The 17,320-nt window shown below is 38.1% G+C and overlaps 1 protein-coding gene across 4 annotated transcripts in view; it reads left to right on the plus strand.

The window, feature by feature from the left end:
- Positions 1–17,320, plus strand: part of ZNF326 (zinc finger protein 326) — a 54,269-nt gene that overhangs the window by 16,513 nt on the left and 20,436 nt on the right. For all 4 annotated transcript variants that reach the window (XM_053591404.1, XM_053591406.1, XM_053591405.1 and 1 more), the window contains 3 exons: positions 1,657–1,855; positions 12,191–12,302; positions 16,980–17,127. In XM_053591404.1, coding sequence (XP_053447379.1) covers positions 1,657–1,855; positions 12,191–12,302; positions 16,980–17,127 — 459 coding nt within the window. The remainder of the gene's footprint in view (positions 1–1,656; positions 1,856–12,190; positions 12,303–16,979; positions 17,128–17,320) is intronic.

A 17,320-nucleotide genomic window follows, 5' to 3' on the forward strand; every position in this document is an offset into this window, starting at 1 on the left:
TTTCTTAGGAAGTAATACTTTGTAAATTATTGCTTAAATGGATAAATTTACTAGTTTTCAAGTGTTTAATTTTAGGGTGTATAGTGTAAAGATTATGCTTTATGTTCATAGGTAACTTGATATGGAAATTTTACCTAGTAAGTGTATGTAGAGTGTGGGGTTATTGGTAGTTTGATCATTTAAAGAGTATTGTAAGAATTTTTTTAAAGTCACTTGTTCTTAATATTCTCTTTGCAGAGGAAGGTATTTAGGATAAAAAAAATGTAGCAGGGTACATGTTTTTGACTGTTCAGTAACCTTTGGTATATCAGAATAGCCTGTCATACTTGGTGTAGAAAATTTGCAGTTACTCTTTGCTTATGTAAAAATGCATTGCACCTTTAATGGATTATTAATGAAGACTTTTCTGATGTGACTACATAAGTTACCTGGAAACACTGTTAGGTTTGATAGGTATTCCTAAGCATAATATACAAATGTAAGCATCTGATAGGTTGCTGTTCCATGACACTTAATGATTGTAGGCTAATTGAAAGTAGTAGATGTAACGGGCCTTGGATTTTGAAATTGAAAATCCATTCCAGTTTGAAAATTTGGAAAAAACTTAACATTTTCCATGCTGTATATTGTTTTAGGCAAAGGAGAATTTTTTTTTTTTTGATGAGACTTCAAATATCAATATTGTTTTCATGATAGTAAAACAAGTAGTCCTGCAGTTTGTATTTACCATTCTAGTCTAAATGGACTTTGGTTTCTTCCTTTCTGTTAATGAAGTAGATGCATCCATAGGACCTTCATTTTCAATCTTCACTTGTACAATTCCCATTGGGTCCTTCTCTTCAGATTACTCCTCAATCTTTATTTTCCAAAAGTAAGATTAGCAGAATAAATTTATGTGGACATGTGGCCTCTTGGTGTAGTGGATTTTGTTAATGACAGGAGAAGAGGAAGGGACATAAAGAGTCGTTTGGTTGCATGACTCTTCATCTGTAAACTTTTGCTTCTTGGGTTTTGGGGTCAGAATATGTTTCTCTAGGTAAGAATGTGAATGGAACGTCAGATGCAATTCTTTATCTGAAGTGTGTCTTGGAAGTTGATGCATGGTTATGCTTTAACTCTCCTATTTCATACTAATGTTCCATCTCGCCTTCTCATTCCCTTTTTCAACAGGGAGAAATACTAAATGTTTTCTGGATCTTTTTTACTTCAAACTACAAATATGGTCTTCTTTGTGTATCTTAGTTTTAAGCCAAGTTTTAGTAAAATAAAGATTTCTTTCAAGGTCTTTCATGGGAAAACATCAATTAGGAACTCTGAAGAGGAGTTGTCAGAGAGTTGTACAAGTGGTAACATTCTGACAGGCACATATGTTGTTTATGATCTTAAGTAATTTTGAATTGTAAGAATGAAAAAGGAGGTAGCAAATACCCATTATTTGTTCTACTGGAAATAAAAATATTGATTCGATGGATTTGAGTTCATGTAATAATACAAAGTTTTGCAATGTGTTTTTTCAAAATGGACAGGTAAAATGTAGCTATATTCCAGGGAATTTTCAGGTGAAAATTAGTAGATAGATAACATGAAAATTTTGTATGAATTCATTTTTTATCTTTGGACAACATGCTAATATTTCTTGATTTCACAAATTTACAGCATATGGGTGATTTTGGAAGCATTCATAGACCTGGAATTGTTGTTGACTATCAAAACAAACCCACCAATGTGACAGTTGCTGCTGCAAGAGGAATAAAGAGAAAAATCATGCAGCCATTTAATAAACCTGGTGGAACTTTTATCAAGAAACTCAAGCTAGCAAAACCTATGGAGAAGATGAGCCTCAGCAAGTCACCTAGTAAGTAAGAAAATGTAATTGCTATGGTTCAAGATATTTCTTATCTTTTAAAATTTAATACACTTAGAAAATTTTTCCACGTTACATATAAAAACAGTTAAAAAAACATAATTATAGAAATTATTAATAGATCTGAATTCCCTAGTACACTTATTAATCACACATGAATAAGGTGTTTTTTTTTTTTTTTTTTTTTGTAGAGACAGAGTTTCACTTTATCACCCTTGGTAGAGTGCTGTGGCGTCACACAGCTCACAGCAACCTCCAACTCCTGGGCCTAGGTGATTCTCCTGCCTCAGCCTCCCGAGTAGCTGGGACTACAGGCGCCCGCCACAATGCCCGGCTATTTTTTTTTTTTTTTTTTGTTGCAGTTTGGCCGGGGCTGGGTTTGAACCCGCCACCCTTGGTATATGAGGCCGGCGCCCTGCTCACTGAGCCACAGGTGCCGCCCTGAATAAGGTGTTTTTTAAATTTATATGCTGGGGTTCACTCCTTTTTCTTAAATCTTATGTGGTATGGCCAGAGCATCTATATATGTGTATACATCTATATCTATATATGTATGTGTGTGTGTATATATATATATATATATATATTTTTGTTGTTGTTGTTGTTGCCCTCAGTAGAGTGCCGTAGCATCACAGCCCACAGCAACCTCCAGCTCTTGAGCTAGGGTGATTCTCTTGCTTCAGCCTCCCGAGTACCTGGAACTACAGGCGTCCGCCACAACGCCTCGCTATTTTTGTTGGAGTTGCCACTGCTGTTTTAGCTGGCTGGGGCCAGGTTCGAACCCATCACCCTCAGTATATGGGGCCGGCGCCCTACCCACTGAGCCACAGGCACTGCCCCAGAGCATCTATATTTTTAAAAAGGCTTTGCATGTTATTTATTTATTTATTTATTTATTTTTTGAGACAGTCTCACTTTGTTACCTTCGGTAGAGTCTTGTGTCATCATAGCTCACAGCAACCTTAAACTCTTGGGCTCAAGTTATTCTCTTGTCTCAGCCTCGGGAGTAGCTGGGACTGTAGGCACCTGTCACAACTCCTGGCTATTTTTTTTAGACAGGGGGTCTCGTTCTTGCTCAGGCTGCTCTTGAATCTATGAGCTCAGGCATTCCACCCACCTCAGCCTCCCACAGTGCTAGGGTTACAGGTGTGAGCCACCTGTAACCCTAGCCACCGCACCCGGCCCCTTGTATGTTATTTTGATTCAAAACTATTTCTAGGGTGTAATATTTATTGTTGGAGGTATTATGGAGGAAGTGGTATGTCATATAACATAGAATCTCCTTTGTGAGGACAAAGCAGAAAAATTTTCATAGTCCTTAGTACTAGAAAAATCTTTTTCTTCTAGAAAATTAATTTGCTTTTAATCTTCTGAACATGATGACTTGTAGATGTAATCATATTTCTTTCTTTTTTTTTTAAAAGAGACAAAGAGTCTCACTTCATTGCTATTGGTAGAGTACTGTGGCACCACAGCTCACAGCAACCTCTGGCTCTTGGGCTTAGGCGATTCTCTTGCCCGAGCCTCCCGAGTAGCAGGGATTACAGACGCCTGCCACGACGCCTGCCACAACGCCTGGCTTTTTTTTTTGTTGTTGCAGTTTGGCTGGGGCTAGGTTTGAACCTGCCACCTTCGGTATATGGGGCTGGTGCCCTACTCACTGAATCATAGGTGCTGCCCCATATTTCTATATTTACATTGACTTAAAAAATTAAGAGCCAATCTGAAAATAAGATTAAGAAAATAATAGAACAGTTTAATTTATGTTAGCATGAAGAAGAATTAAATACTTGGGAATAAATTTAACAAAAGAAGTACAAAACTTACACTCAGAAACCACTAAACATCATTGAAAGAAACTAAAGAAGGGGTGGCGCCTGTGGCTCAGTCGGTAGGGCGCCAGCCCCATATACCGAGGGTGGCGGGTTCGGACGCAGCCCCGGCCAAACTGCAACCAAAAAATAGCCGGGCGTTGTGGCGGGCACCTGTAGTCCCAGCTGCTCTGGAGGCCGAGGCAAGAGAATCGCTTAAGCCCAGGAGTTGGAGGTTGCTGTGAGCTGTGTGAGGCCACGACACTCTACCGAGGGCCATAAAGTGAGACTCTGTCTCTACAAAAAAAAAAAAGAAAGAAATTAAAGAAGATCTGAATAAATGGAAAAGCTAAATAAATGTTTTTCTAGATTGGAAGACTAACATTGTTAAGGTGGCAGGATTCCCCACACTGATCTATAGTTCAGCACAGATCCTATCAGAATTCTAGTTGGCTTTTGTGCAAAAATTGACCAGCTGATTCTGAAATTCATAGGGAATTGCAGAGGCCCTAGAATAGCCGAAATAATCCTCAAAAAGAAGAGCAAAGTAGAAGGACTTTGTACTTCACAATTTCCGAGTTTACTGCAAAGCAGTGGTAATAGTGTGGTACTGGTATAAGAATAGACATATAGATCAGTGGAATAGAATTGAGAGTCCAGAAATAAACATACACATCAAATTTTTTTTTTTAGATGGAGTCTCACTTTGCCACCCTTGGTAGAGTGCCATAGCGTCATAGCTCATAGTGACCTCAAACTCTTGGGCTTAAGGGATTCTCTTGCCTCAGCCTCCCAAGTAGCTGGGATTACAGGCGCCTGCCGCAATGCCCAGCTATTTTTAGAGATGGGATCTTACTTTTGCTGATGCTGGTCCCAAACTCCTGAGCTCAGGCAGTCTACCCACTTCAGCCTCCCAGAGTGCTAGGATTACAGGCCTGAGCCACTGCACCTGCCTTTGGTCAAATGTTTTTTTAATAAGTGTGTTAAAACTGTTCAATGGGAAGAACATAGTCTGTCTTTTCAACAAATGGTACTGTGACAACTGGGTAGCCATTTGCAAAAGCTAACATGCAAGCTATAAAACCTCTTAGAAAAAAACATAGGGTTGCATCTTTATGACTGAATTTGGCAAAGAGTTCTTAGATGTGACACCAAGAGCATGAGCAACAAATGAAGAGATAAATCAGACTTCATCATAATTGAAAACGTTTGTGCTTGAAAGGACACCATCATGGGAAAAAATATTTGCAAATCATATGTCTGATAAGGGGCTTGTATCTGGAATACATAAAAAACTCTTAGACTCGATAATAGAAGGACAACTCAATTAAGAAGTGTGCAAAGAATATGAGTAGACATTTCTCCAAAAGAGATAAATAGTCAGTAAGTACATGAAAAGATGCTCAACAATTAGTGATTAGGGAAATAGAAATCAAAACCATAATCAGATACCATTTTAAATCCAACTGGATGGCTAGAATCAAAAAGATAATAAGCTTTGGCAGGGATGTGGAGAAATGAGAACTCTCATTTACTGCTGGTAGGTACTAATGTAAAACAGGGCAGCCATTTTAGAAAACAGTCTGGCAGTTTCTCAAGCAAAATTAATATGATCCATCAGTTAATAATTAATATGATTAAACAAAACTAATATGATCCATCAGTTCCACTCGGTGTTATATACACGAAAGAAATGAAAATATAGGTTCACAGAAATTTATATGTGAAAAAATGTATATATGGATGTTTATAGCAGCATTTAATAGCCCCCAAATGGAAACAACCCAGATATCCATCAAAGTATGAGTAGATAAATGTCCATAAAATGGAATGAAGCACTGACACATGCCACAGCCTGGATGAACTGTGAAAAGATCGTGCTAAATGAAAGAAACCAGTCACAGAATTCTGTATATTACATGATTCCATTCATTTGGAAGTCCAAAATAGGGAAATCTATAGAGACGGAAAATAGATTAGTGGTTTATTTTGGGATATGGGGTGGGACATGAGGGGTGATACGTGAAGGATACCCAGTTTCTTTGTGAGGTGAAGAAAAAGTGCTAAAATTAATTATGGTGATTGTTGTACATGTTTGAATATACTAAAAACCACTAGTTTATACAATTTAAATTAGTGAATTGTGAGGTATATGAATTATATCTCTATAAATCTTTTTTTTTTTTTAAGTTCAGGTCTTCTGTTTGGCCAGGTGTGGTGGCTCACATCTGTAATCCTAGCACTTTGGGAGGGTGAGGCCGGTGGATTGCCTGAGCTCACAGGTTCTAGACCAGCCTGAGCAAGAGTGAGACCCCGTCTCTAAAAATAGTTGGGTGTTGTGGTGGGCACCTGTAGTCCCAGCTACTTGGGAGGCTGAGACAAGAAAATCGATTAAGCCGAGGAGTTTGAGGTTGCTGTGAACTGTGACACCATGGCACTCTATTGAGGACAACAAAGTGAGACTTTGTCTAAAAAAAAAAGTTCAGGCCAGGTCCATTGGTTCACTCCAGTAATCGTAGCACTTTTGGAGGCTGAGGCAGGAGGATTGCTTGAGGTCAGGCCTAGCCTGAGCATGAGTGAGATCCATTCTTCAGAAAATAGTAAAATTAGCTGGCCATGGTGGCGTTTGCCTATGGACCTAGCTGCTTGGGAGGCAGGGGGATTCCTTCAGCCCAGGAGTTTGAGGTTACAGTGATGACCTCAGTACACTCTAGCAAGGGCAACAGAGCAAGACCCAGGTCTCAAACAAATAGAAAAGCTCAGAGCCAAATTATTGTGTTACTTTTATTTTTAACTTTATAATGTATCTTGAAATGGGATCAAATGTATTTGACCAAATTGGATCAAGTCAAGGATATAAATATAAAAGCCTAGGGAATATCTTTTTCAGCATTCTGTATGAAAACGTAATAGTAAAATAATACACAATAATACATATTTTGTCTATTTTTGCCTGTATAATACACTGTTATTTATTTTTATTTTTTTTGCCTTGAAGACTAAAGACTATTTTCTAAGTAGGTGATATTGCAAGTATGCACAAATTATTCTCCTCTTTAGAGTTAATGTTTGATTACTAAATACAGTTGGGGCCAGAAAAGGTTCAGATAATTGTAATGGATGAGTATTCCAAAATTGTTGCTGTAGTCAAATTTTTTATATCCAGTTTTAAAAATTAAGATGTAGTAACTGTTATAATGGATTTATTAGAGAGTGTTCCTTACTGCTGGAGTTGATAAACAAGTAGTGATAGCCTTCAAATAATTCCAAAAAGGGGGGTAGAGAGGAAGAAGCAAGGAGATGAAGGTCAGTCCTAGTTCACAGTTGGGTGTATAGTTTTAAAACACTGACAGTATGTTTGTTTTCTTTGTTAAATTTTATCTCCATTTAAGTAGGTTATGGATTAATAAAAATACCCAATTTGATAAAAGTGGAATTATAGTAATTGCTAATAATAGTAAGCGGGCACTTACTGAATGCTTACTGCACACAGTGTACTGTGTTCAAGAGCCATAGCATATATTACTTATGTAATTCTCACATCAACTTTCTCAGGTGTTAAGTATCAAACCCTCTACAGCTGAGGAAGCTGACACAGAAAGTTAAATAATTTGCTGCCCAGGTCAACTAACTAGTAAATAGCAAAGCCAGGATTTATTCCAGGGCAAGTCTGCTCTAGAAACCCTGCTCTTAAACAACCATACAGTTGTAACAAATTTGCTTTGTATTATTTTTTCCCCTTTTATGTCTTTTTTTTTTTTTGTAGAGACAGAGTTTCACTTTATTGCCCTTGGTAGAGTGCTGTGGCGTCACACAGCTCACAGCAACCTCCAACTCCTGGGCTTTGGTGATTCTCCTGCCTCAGCCTCCCGAGTAGCTGGGACTACAGGTACCCGCCACAGCGCCCAGCTATTTTTTTGTTGCAGTTTGGCTGGGGCTGGGTTTGAACCCGCCACCCTTGGCATATGGGGCCGGCGCCCTGCTCACTGAGCCACAGGTGCCACCCTCCCCTTTTATGTTTAAAAAAGCTTTAAAAAATTATAACATTATAGAATTTTAATGCATCATGTTTGAAAAAAATAGAAATTATAATTTTGTATTCTTTCCTTAGAATATGAACTGTAAAACTCAAGAAAGGTTAAATGCTATGGTTGATACACTTTTCCTGTTGTGCTTTGTAACTGGTATCTTTATTGTTTAAAAACAAATAATGTTCTGAAATTCTGGAAACTTGATACTAAGTGGAATATTTATTGTTGGGATGCCTTTTACAGTATTTTGATTGGTGTATCAAATTTGAAATTGTACTAGATATTACTATAATAGACAATTCAGTTGATCCTCTTGGGACATATTACAAAGATATCTTTTGCAGGTGTACTTAAATATATATTGCAAAGTTGAGTACAGGAACTTATTTGCCATTAAAGTAGATATGTATGGCAGTGCCCATAGCTCAGCGGCTATGTATACTGAGGCTGGTGGGTTCGAATCCAGCCCAGGCCAGCTAAAACAACGACAACTGCAACAACAGCAGCAACAAAATAGCCAGGCATTATGGTGGGCACCTATAGTCCCAGTTACTTGGGAGGCTAAGGCAAGAGAATCGCTTAAACCCAGAGTTTGAGGTTGCTGTGAGGTATGACACCACAGCACTCTACCCAAGGCGACAGCTTGAGACTGTCTCAAAAAAAAAAAAAAAAAATCAGATACATATGTCACTGTTTGCCCACAACCTTTTAACAAATTTGAGAATAGGCTGGGCTTGGTGGCTCATGCCTATAATCCTAGCACTCTGGGAGGCCGAGCCAGGTGGATTGCTTGAGCTCAGGAGTTTGAGACCAGCCTGAGCAAAAGCTAGACCCCCGTCTCTACTAAAAATAGAAAACCTGAGGCAAGAGGATTGGCTTGAGCCTAAGAGTAGGAGTGAGCCCAAGGGTTGCTGTGAGCTCTGATGCCATGGTACTCTACCCAGGGTGACAGCTTGAGATTCTGTCTCAAACAAAACTTGAGAATAGTATGGTGTAGCTGAGAATGAAGGCAAAAATCCATTAGTTAAATTAGACCTTCTCTGTCAGATGTAAATGGGCATTTTAAAAGACATCTGAATTTTCCAGGATATAAGGTCTTGCTACATTGTAGAGTACATACATAACTTGTAGAAAATTAGTAAATAGGGAACTATATTGTCATTTGGCTAGAGGTACAACGTATCATATAGTTTTTTGTTTTGTTTTTTTTTGAGACAGTTTCATTATGTTTCCTCAGTAGAGTGGTAGAGTGCTGTGGCATCACAGCTCACAGCAACCTCAAACTCTTGGGCTTAAGTGATTCTCTTGCCTCAGCCTCCCAAGTAGCTGGGACTATAGGCACCCACCACAATGCTCGGCTATTTTTTTGTTGCAGTTGTCATTGTTGTTTAGCTGGCAGGGGCTGGGTTCAAACCCATCACCCTCAGTGTATGTGGCTGGCACTGTAACCACTGTGCTACAGGTGCCAAGCCAAATTTGAGGTATTTTTTTTTTTTTTTTGTAGAGACAGAGTCTCTCTGTACCGCCCACGGGTAGAGTGCCGTGGCGTCACACGGCTCGCAGCAACCTCTAATTCTTGGGCTTACGTGATTCTCTTGCCTCAGTCTCCTGAGCAGCTGGGACTACAGGCACCCGCCACAACGCCCGGCTATTTTTTTGTTGCAGTTTGGCTGGGGCTGGGTTTGAACCTGCCACCCTCGGCATATGGGGCCAGCGCCCTACTCACTGAGCCACAGACGCCGCCCAAATTTGAGGTATTTTGTATAATTTTGAAATTCATCTCACCGTATACATAGCAAATGCTTAATTAAATATTTGTTTACTGTTAAGTTTATGAGTTTTCAAGTTTTCATGATTTTTATGCTAGGTACCTTTCCAGACACAATCCAAGGCTGGGTGTGGTGGCTCACATCTTTAATCCTAGCACTTGCGAGGCTGAGGTGGGTGGATTGCCTGAGCTCACAGGTTTGAGACCAGCCTGAGCAAGAGTGAGACCTTATCTGTAAAAAATAGCCAGGCTTTGTGGTAGGCGCCTGTAATCCCAGCTACTTGGGAGGCCGAGGCAAGAGAATCGCAAGAGTTTGAGGTTGTTGTGAGCTGTGACGCCATGCCACTCTATCAAGGGTGACAAAGTGAAACTCACTCTCTCAAAAAAAAGAAGTAGCATTCCAGAAAAATGACATAAAAAAATTGCAGCTACTCAGGCCAGACACAATCCAAAAGGATAAATAACGCATAAAATAAAAAGTTTACAAGAAAATAGATGTGTTTTTTTCAAGTGTAAAGTTAAATGTATTATAAGAAAGAATCTGCTCAAAATGAGGTTGCAATGCCTATCTACTAGGATGGTCATAATTAAAAAGGTGAAAAATAACAAGTGTTGACAAAGATAGTGAGAAATGGGAACCCTCACATTTTACTAATGGGAAAATAAAGTTAGTGAGAAACTAATGGGAAAATAAAGTTGTGAGAAACAGATTAGAAACAGGAACCACTAATCTGTTTCTCACAACTTTTAACAATTAAACATGAAGCGTTCATATGACTCGGCAGTTCCACTTGTAGGTATGTACTCCAACGAACTGAAAAGAGGTATTCAAGCAAAAACTTGTGTATGAATGCTTATGGCAGCATGATCCACAGTACCCAAAAAGTGGAAACAGTATACATGTTCATCAACAGGTGAAGAATTAAAAAGTGGTGTATTTGTATAACGGAATATTATTAAGCCATAAAAAGGAAGGAAGTACTGAGACATGCATGGTACAACATGGATGATCTTTGTTTTTGTTTTTCTTTCTGTCTCACTTTGTCACCCTTGGTAGAGTGCCATGGTATCTTAGCTCATAGCAATGTCAAACTCTTGGGTTCAAGTGATCCTCTTGCCTCAGCCTCCCAAGTTGGTGGGACTACTGGCACTTGTTGCAATGGCTGGCTAGTTTTTCAAGATGGGGGTCTCACTCTGGGTCAGGCTGGTCTTGAACCTGTGAGCTCAGGCATTCCACCCATCTCAGCCTCCCAGAGTGCTAGGGTTACAGGCGTGAGCCATCACACCCAGCCTTGGCCTCCCAAGTGCTGGGATTATAGGCGTGAGCCACACCCAGCTAGGCAAGGATGATCTTTGAAAACATGCTAAATAGGCTAGGCATGGTGGCTCATACCTGTAATCCTAGTACTCTGGGAGGCCAGGGAGGGAAAATTTCTTGAGCTCAGGAGTTTGAGACCACTCTCTACAAAAAAATAGAAAAATTAGCCAGGTGTTATGGCAGGCACCTGTAGTCTCAGCTATCACTGCAGCAGGAGGATTGCCTAAACCTGGGGGTTTGAGGTTGCTGTGAGCTAGGCTGACTGCATGGCAATAGAGGGAGACTCTGTCTTAAAAAAAAAAAAAAAAAAGCAACCCCAAACAAATCCCAAAACAAAAAACCCATGCTAAATAAAAGAAGCCAGACCAAAAAGACAGCAGACAACGTGGTTGCCTTTATATGACATATATTCAGAATAGGTCCAAATTCAGAAATACGATTAATGGTTTCCAGGACCTTGGGGTAGAATTGAAATGGGGAGTGACTGCTTAATGGAGTGATGCAAAAGTTCTGCACAACATTGTGAATTACTTAATTCAATTGAATTATATATTTTAAAATGGTTAAATTGGTAAATTTTCTATTTTGTGTATTTTGTCATAATATAAATGTAAAAGAAAAAGAATCTACTTTTAATTTGGAGTTTATACATTTTAAGAAATTTTGGAGCTGAACACAGTGGCTCACACCTGTAATACCAGCACTTGGGGAGTTAGAGCTGGGAGGATTGCTTGAGGCCAGGAGTTTGAAACTAGCCTGGGCAACATAGTAAGACTGTCTCTGCAGAAATTCAAAAAATTAGCTGGGTGTGGTGACACGCACCTGTAGTCCTAGCTACTCAGGAAGCAAAGACCAGGAGTTGGAGGTTGCAGTAAAGTGGTGATTGTGCCACTACATCCCAGCCTGGGCAACAGAGTAAGACCTTGTCTCCCCGCCCTCCAAAAATAAATTTTTTGGGGGGAGAGCTACTGCAGTATAAATCCGAATTCTTGTATCCAGGGCTTCCCAGTGTTCATTGGATTCCTTTACATTAACATGTTAGGTGAGGTTACTCTAATGCTTCCCAAAGTATGTGGTGTTTAACATGATTTTAGGTGGTAAGGATATCATTGCTCAGAATAATAAGAAAAAAATGAACACATTTAAAGAAAAATATGTAGCACATAATCACAGTGAATGAGAAGCAAATATGGCAAAATTCATGATAATGGCTTTCAAGTAAATGAAGTTTCTTCAGTGAAGTTTCAGAAATACTGTGGAGTCTCAAACTCTGTTTTTTTTTTGTGACTTCAATTTAGATTACCATGTTTAAGTAAATTCGTAAGTATGTACTTAATGTACTGGTGATTGGAAAGGGAAAATAAAAAATTGATTTTAGTTTTTTATATGATATCCTAGCAAAAACCGATCCTAAAAATGAAGAAGAAGAAAAGCGACGAATTGAGGCTCGACGGGAGAAACAAAGGCGCAGAAGAGAGAAAAACAGCGAGAAGTATGGAGATGGATACAGGTTTGTGCATAGTAGAGTTAGGAAATTTGGCCAATGGCTTAGCACCCGTAGCACATTGGTTGTGGCATCAGCCACATACACCAAGGCTGGCAGGTTTGAACCCATCGGGGCCAGCTAAATAACAATGACAACTGCAACAAAAAATAGTCGGGTGTTGTGGTGGGCACCTGTAGTCCCAGCTACTTGGGAGGCTGAAGCACGAGAATCACTTGAGCCCAAGAGTTTGAGGTTGCTGTGAGCTCCCTGGCATTTTACTGAGGGTGATATAGTGAGACTCTGTCTCAAAAACAAACAAACAAACAAACAAACGAAAATTTGGCCCATTAAAAGATAATTTCCTAGAAAAGGCAAATATATCAATTGATTCAAAGGAAACATCTGATCAAATATGTAATTACCACTTAAAAAGCATAAGATTCTATTCATAATGGTACTCTGAAAAATACAGCCAGAAATAGTATTTCTAAAAGAAATACATGTCGCAATTTGAAGAAAACCACAAAGACTTAATTTGCATATATGGTGAAATAGTGATATTCTTGGAAAAGATACTAAATATTATAAATACATAATTTTTCCAATCTGTGTTCCAAAGAAAATTCTAAAAAAGAATAAATGAGTAGGTACTCGCTTTTCTATGTATTGAAACATTAAACATTGGTAATACTTAAACATATAGTCAAAGGTAATCAATGGGATAGAATTATTAACTGTGAATAGACTGCATTATATATAAGAATATAAAATATACCAAAGACATGAACAAAAGAAGAATTGGTTAAACAAATAATAACAAAAAAGGGTTTAGGTTTTTGTTCATATACTATCTTGAACAAATCCAAATAGGTTAGATTAAAAACATGAAAAAAAAAAAAGGAAAACTTTAAACAAGGAAAATTATAGAAAATAAACTGGTCTGAAAGGAGATTTTTTTTCCCCCCAGTCATAAAAGTTACTTATAGAATAAGTTATGAGAGAAAAAATAGAATAGATTTGGCTAAATAAAAACTTAAAACTTCAAAGCCCACAGACTTGGAAAATGTAAGAAATGGTTAATGTCTAAATTAGGTAAAAATCATTCTAAGTTTTTTCAAAAACTAAGAGAACTAAGATGTCTAATACTTAATTTGGTGAAGGAATGATAGCTAGTTAATAATTTTAGGAAAGTCAGGCCCAGTGGCTTATGCCTGTAATCCTCGCACTTGAGACCAGCCTGAGCAGGAACCTGTCTGTACAAAAAATAGAAAAATAAGCCAGGTATGGTGGCCTGCACCTGTTGTCCCAGCTACTCAGGAGGCTGAAGCAGGAGAACTGCTTGAGTTTGAGGTTGCAGTGAACTAAGATGACTCCACTACACACTAGCCTGGGGAACAGAGTGCGAGTGTGTCTGGGATGTTGTTGAAACTTGCGGTAATTTAAATAAACTGAAAGTTTAAATAGTGAATATAAAAGAAATACTGATTTGCCAACGTGCAAAGGACCTATCCTAGTTTGCTGGTGGCTGTATAATGTAACTGTTGGAAAGCAATTTACCAGTTTTTAAAAATACCTGAAAATTTCCAATGCCCATTGATCTCTCCAAGAAAATAATCTAAAAAGATGCCCATTATAATATTACTTAGAAAAGCCCCCAAAGGAACCAGTTGCTAGCTATAGGGAATGATCAAGTATATGTAAGGTTTGATACATCCCTTTACCAGCTCTTAGGCCCATGTTAAAAATGAAAAAAGTCCATAATAAAATGGAGAAAATGCAGGTATATATGCAAAATATAAATTGTTCATAGAAAAGAAAAGACCCTAGAAAATCTTTTAAAAGGACTATAATTGTTTTTTCCCCCCCATAATTTTCTGTGAAATCTTTCCAAGCACTAATTAAGCTAAGAAAATAAAGAATATAAAATTTAAAAATAAATTCAGGCCAGGTGCCATGGCTCATGCCCATAATCCTAACACTCTGGGAGGCTGAGGCAGGTAGATTGCCTGAGCTCACAGGTTCGAGACCAGCATGAGCCAGAGTGAGACCTCGTCTCTAAAAATAGCTGGACGTTGTGGCAGTTGCCTGTAATCCCAGCTACTTGGGAGGCTGAGGCAAGAGAATTGCTTGAGCCCAAGAGTTTGAGGTTGCTGTGAGTTACGACGCCATGGCAATCTACCAAGGGCAACAAAGTGCGACTCTTGTCTCCTAAAAAAAAAAAGTAAATTCAGTATGTTTTCCAAGTAAAATATATATTTGTTCTTTACAAGTTGACTCTGTGTAGCATGAAAGGAACTAAATGTTCACATTAGTGAATTTTCTAGGTAGCTAAAACTTTATCTTTAAAAGATAAATTTCTTTTCTTTCTTTCTTTTTTTTTTTTTTTTGAGACAGAGTTTCACTTTGTCACCCTCCGTAGAGTGCCTTGGTATCATAGCTCACAGGAACCTCAAACTCTTGGGCTCAAGTGATCCTCTTGCCTCAGCCTCCCAAGTAGCTGGGACTGTAGGCACCTGGCACAATGCCCAGCTAGTTTTTCTATTTTTAGTAGAGACAGGGGTCTCACTCTTCCTCATACTGGTCCAGGACTTCTGAGCTTAAGCAATCCACCTGGCTGGGTTGCCCAGAGTTTAGGAAGAGGCATGAGCCACTGCACCCAACCTAAAAGATACATTTTTTTTTTCCTTTTATTAAGTCATATACACATAGATCATGAATACATTAATGCATTTGTGTGGTACAATGTACTGATTTTTTATACAATTTGGAGTGCTTACATCAAACTAATCAACATAGTTTTCATCTCATTTACTTAATTATTGTGTTAAGACATACATGTTCTATTGTTGATAGATTTGACTTGTACCCTTGCAGTATGCTCCAATAAAAGATAAAATTTTTTTTCTTGTTTCTTTCATTTTATAATAAAAGATAAAATTTTAAGGGAAGAATCCACAAATCTTTTTTTTTTTTTTTAGAGACAGAGTCTCACTTTATGGCCCTCGGTAGAGTGCCATGGCATCACACAGCTCACAGCAACCTCCAACTCCTGGGCTTAAGCGATTCTCTTGCCTCAGCCTCCCGAGTAGCTGGGACTACAGGCGCCCGCCACAACGCCCGGCTAACACCCAAGAACTTTTTGGACAGTCTGTATAAGTGCCATTTGGAGAAAATGAAAGATTGAACTTTTATTTAGCTGTTTTTCTCCTTATCTCTAATTATAAACCTGATGATATAACTCAAAGTATATCAGTTCATTTAAATTATCATTTTTTGATAAGAATCCTTTAAAATAGTCTAAAATTATTTTAATTTACCAAAGCAGTTTTACTTTGTTAGAAGAATTAGAGATTGAGTAAATGACTATTCTTGTGATATATTCCTTCAGATATTTGAATGCCTTCACCATCATAAAGAGGATGGAAAGGTGACTATGTATACCTACCTTTAAGGGAACACGGAGAATAGGGATGGATGTGTGGCAGGTATACACAAACAATAGTATATGATGAATATTGCCAAAAGGGAAGTGCAAAGTAGTCTTATGAGAGATGACTTATAAATAAGAGGACAGGGAAACCAGGGGAGGCTGCATGATGGAAATGATACTTGAACTGGTCTAGGCATGTTAGGGATGCAGGACGAGTGGGGAGAAGCAACTCAGGTAGACGGTGTGGTTTGGTGTAAAAGCAAAGAAATAGGAATATTTTGTTGATATTCAGGAAATGGAAGTCTATGTGTGGAGTGAAGTGACTAGTGAGGTGAAAGGTGTAATCTAATTTAAACATTTAATGAAGGCACATTATGTGTGGGATATTGTTCGAGGTTTTGGTAGGTAAAACCAGAAGACAGGAGAGGTTAGAAAATTGCCTGAATGGCAACTGAAAGGCTTCTGACTTTGCTGTTTCAGCCTTACTGAACCAATGAAGTCTTTTGAACCACATGTGCTCTTACCTCCTTTAGGAAGTAACAGTATTAACTGAATAATTAGTATGTGCCTGGAACTGTTCTAAGGGCTTCATGGGTATTAATTTTTTAAATCCTAACAAAATCTGCGAAGGTTCTCATCTCATTATGATAATAAAACCAAGCCCCAAGGTCACAAAAGGGAGCTAGGATATAAACCCAGACGTTAGTTTCAGAGTCTGGTTTCTCAACTAGGAAAGTAAATCTAATAACATTGCAAAGAGTTAACTGGAAAATGAGACTGGAAAAGGAAACTAGTTAGGAGTCTGTTGTCATACGTCAAGGACCAAGAGCTCCATGAAAATGAATTATGGTTGTCAGTGTTATCACTTGACTTTGTTGATACTACTTTAGTGGTTTAGAAGCTTGATGATGAACAGCATGTAAAATAAGTTACAGAGCTTTGGAACTTGAGACTTCTTGAGGTTTGCTTTGGACATTTTAATTGGCCTAGGTTTAAAGTGAATAGTTAATAGATCACTCATTCTGTTTTTCTTACCCAGTGCTCCAAGGTGGAGTAGAAATACAAACTGGTATCATGACTGTGCTGTCTAAAATAGGCACTTAAAGTAGTATTGTTTTTTCTGACTTAAACTAAATTTAAGTCATTCGTAAAATGGAAGAAAGGAAATCATCTATGCTGGTAAAATTAGTTTCAATGGTATATTCTTAAGAACTCTTTCCTAAGTGAATAAACCAATAAATATTTAAAGAAAAACTTGTTTTCCTTTTTAGAATGGCATTTACATGTTCATTTTGTAAATTTCGAACATTTGAAGAAAAAGATATTGAACTGCATCTGGAAAGTTCTTCACACCAGGAGACATTAGATCATATTCAGAAACAAACCAAATTTGATAAAGTAGTTATGGAGTTTTTGCATGTAAGTAGCTGTTTTTGGAGTGAGAGGCATTTATCTGTTGTGACTTTCTTATAATTTCATTTCTCACAATCTTCTATCTCATTTTGTGTTTCTAAAAACTTAATATGCTATTTATTTAAAGAAAGTATTGTTATAAAATTAACCCAGCATTAGATGTGGATTCGTATAATGATAGAACTTGAAGGTACTGTTT

This window comes from Nycticebus coucang, chromosome 5 (assembly GCF_027406575.1).
Source record: "Nycticebus coucang isolate mNycCou1 chromosome 5, mNycCou1.pri, whole genome shotgun sequence".
Lineage (NCBI taxonomy): Eukaryota > Metazoa > Chordata > Mammalia > Primates > Lorisidae > Nycticebus > Nycticebus coucang.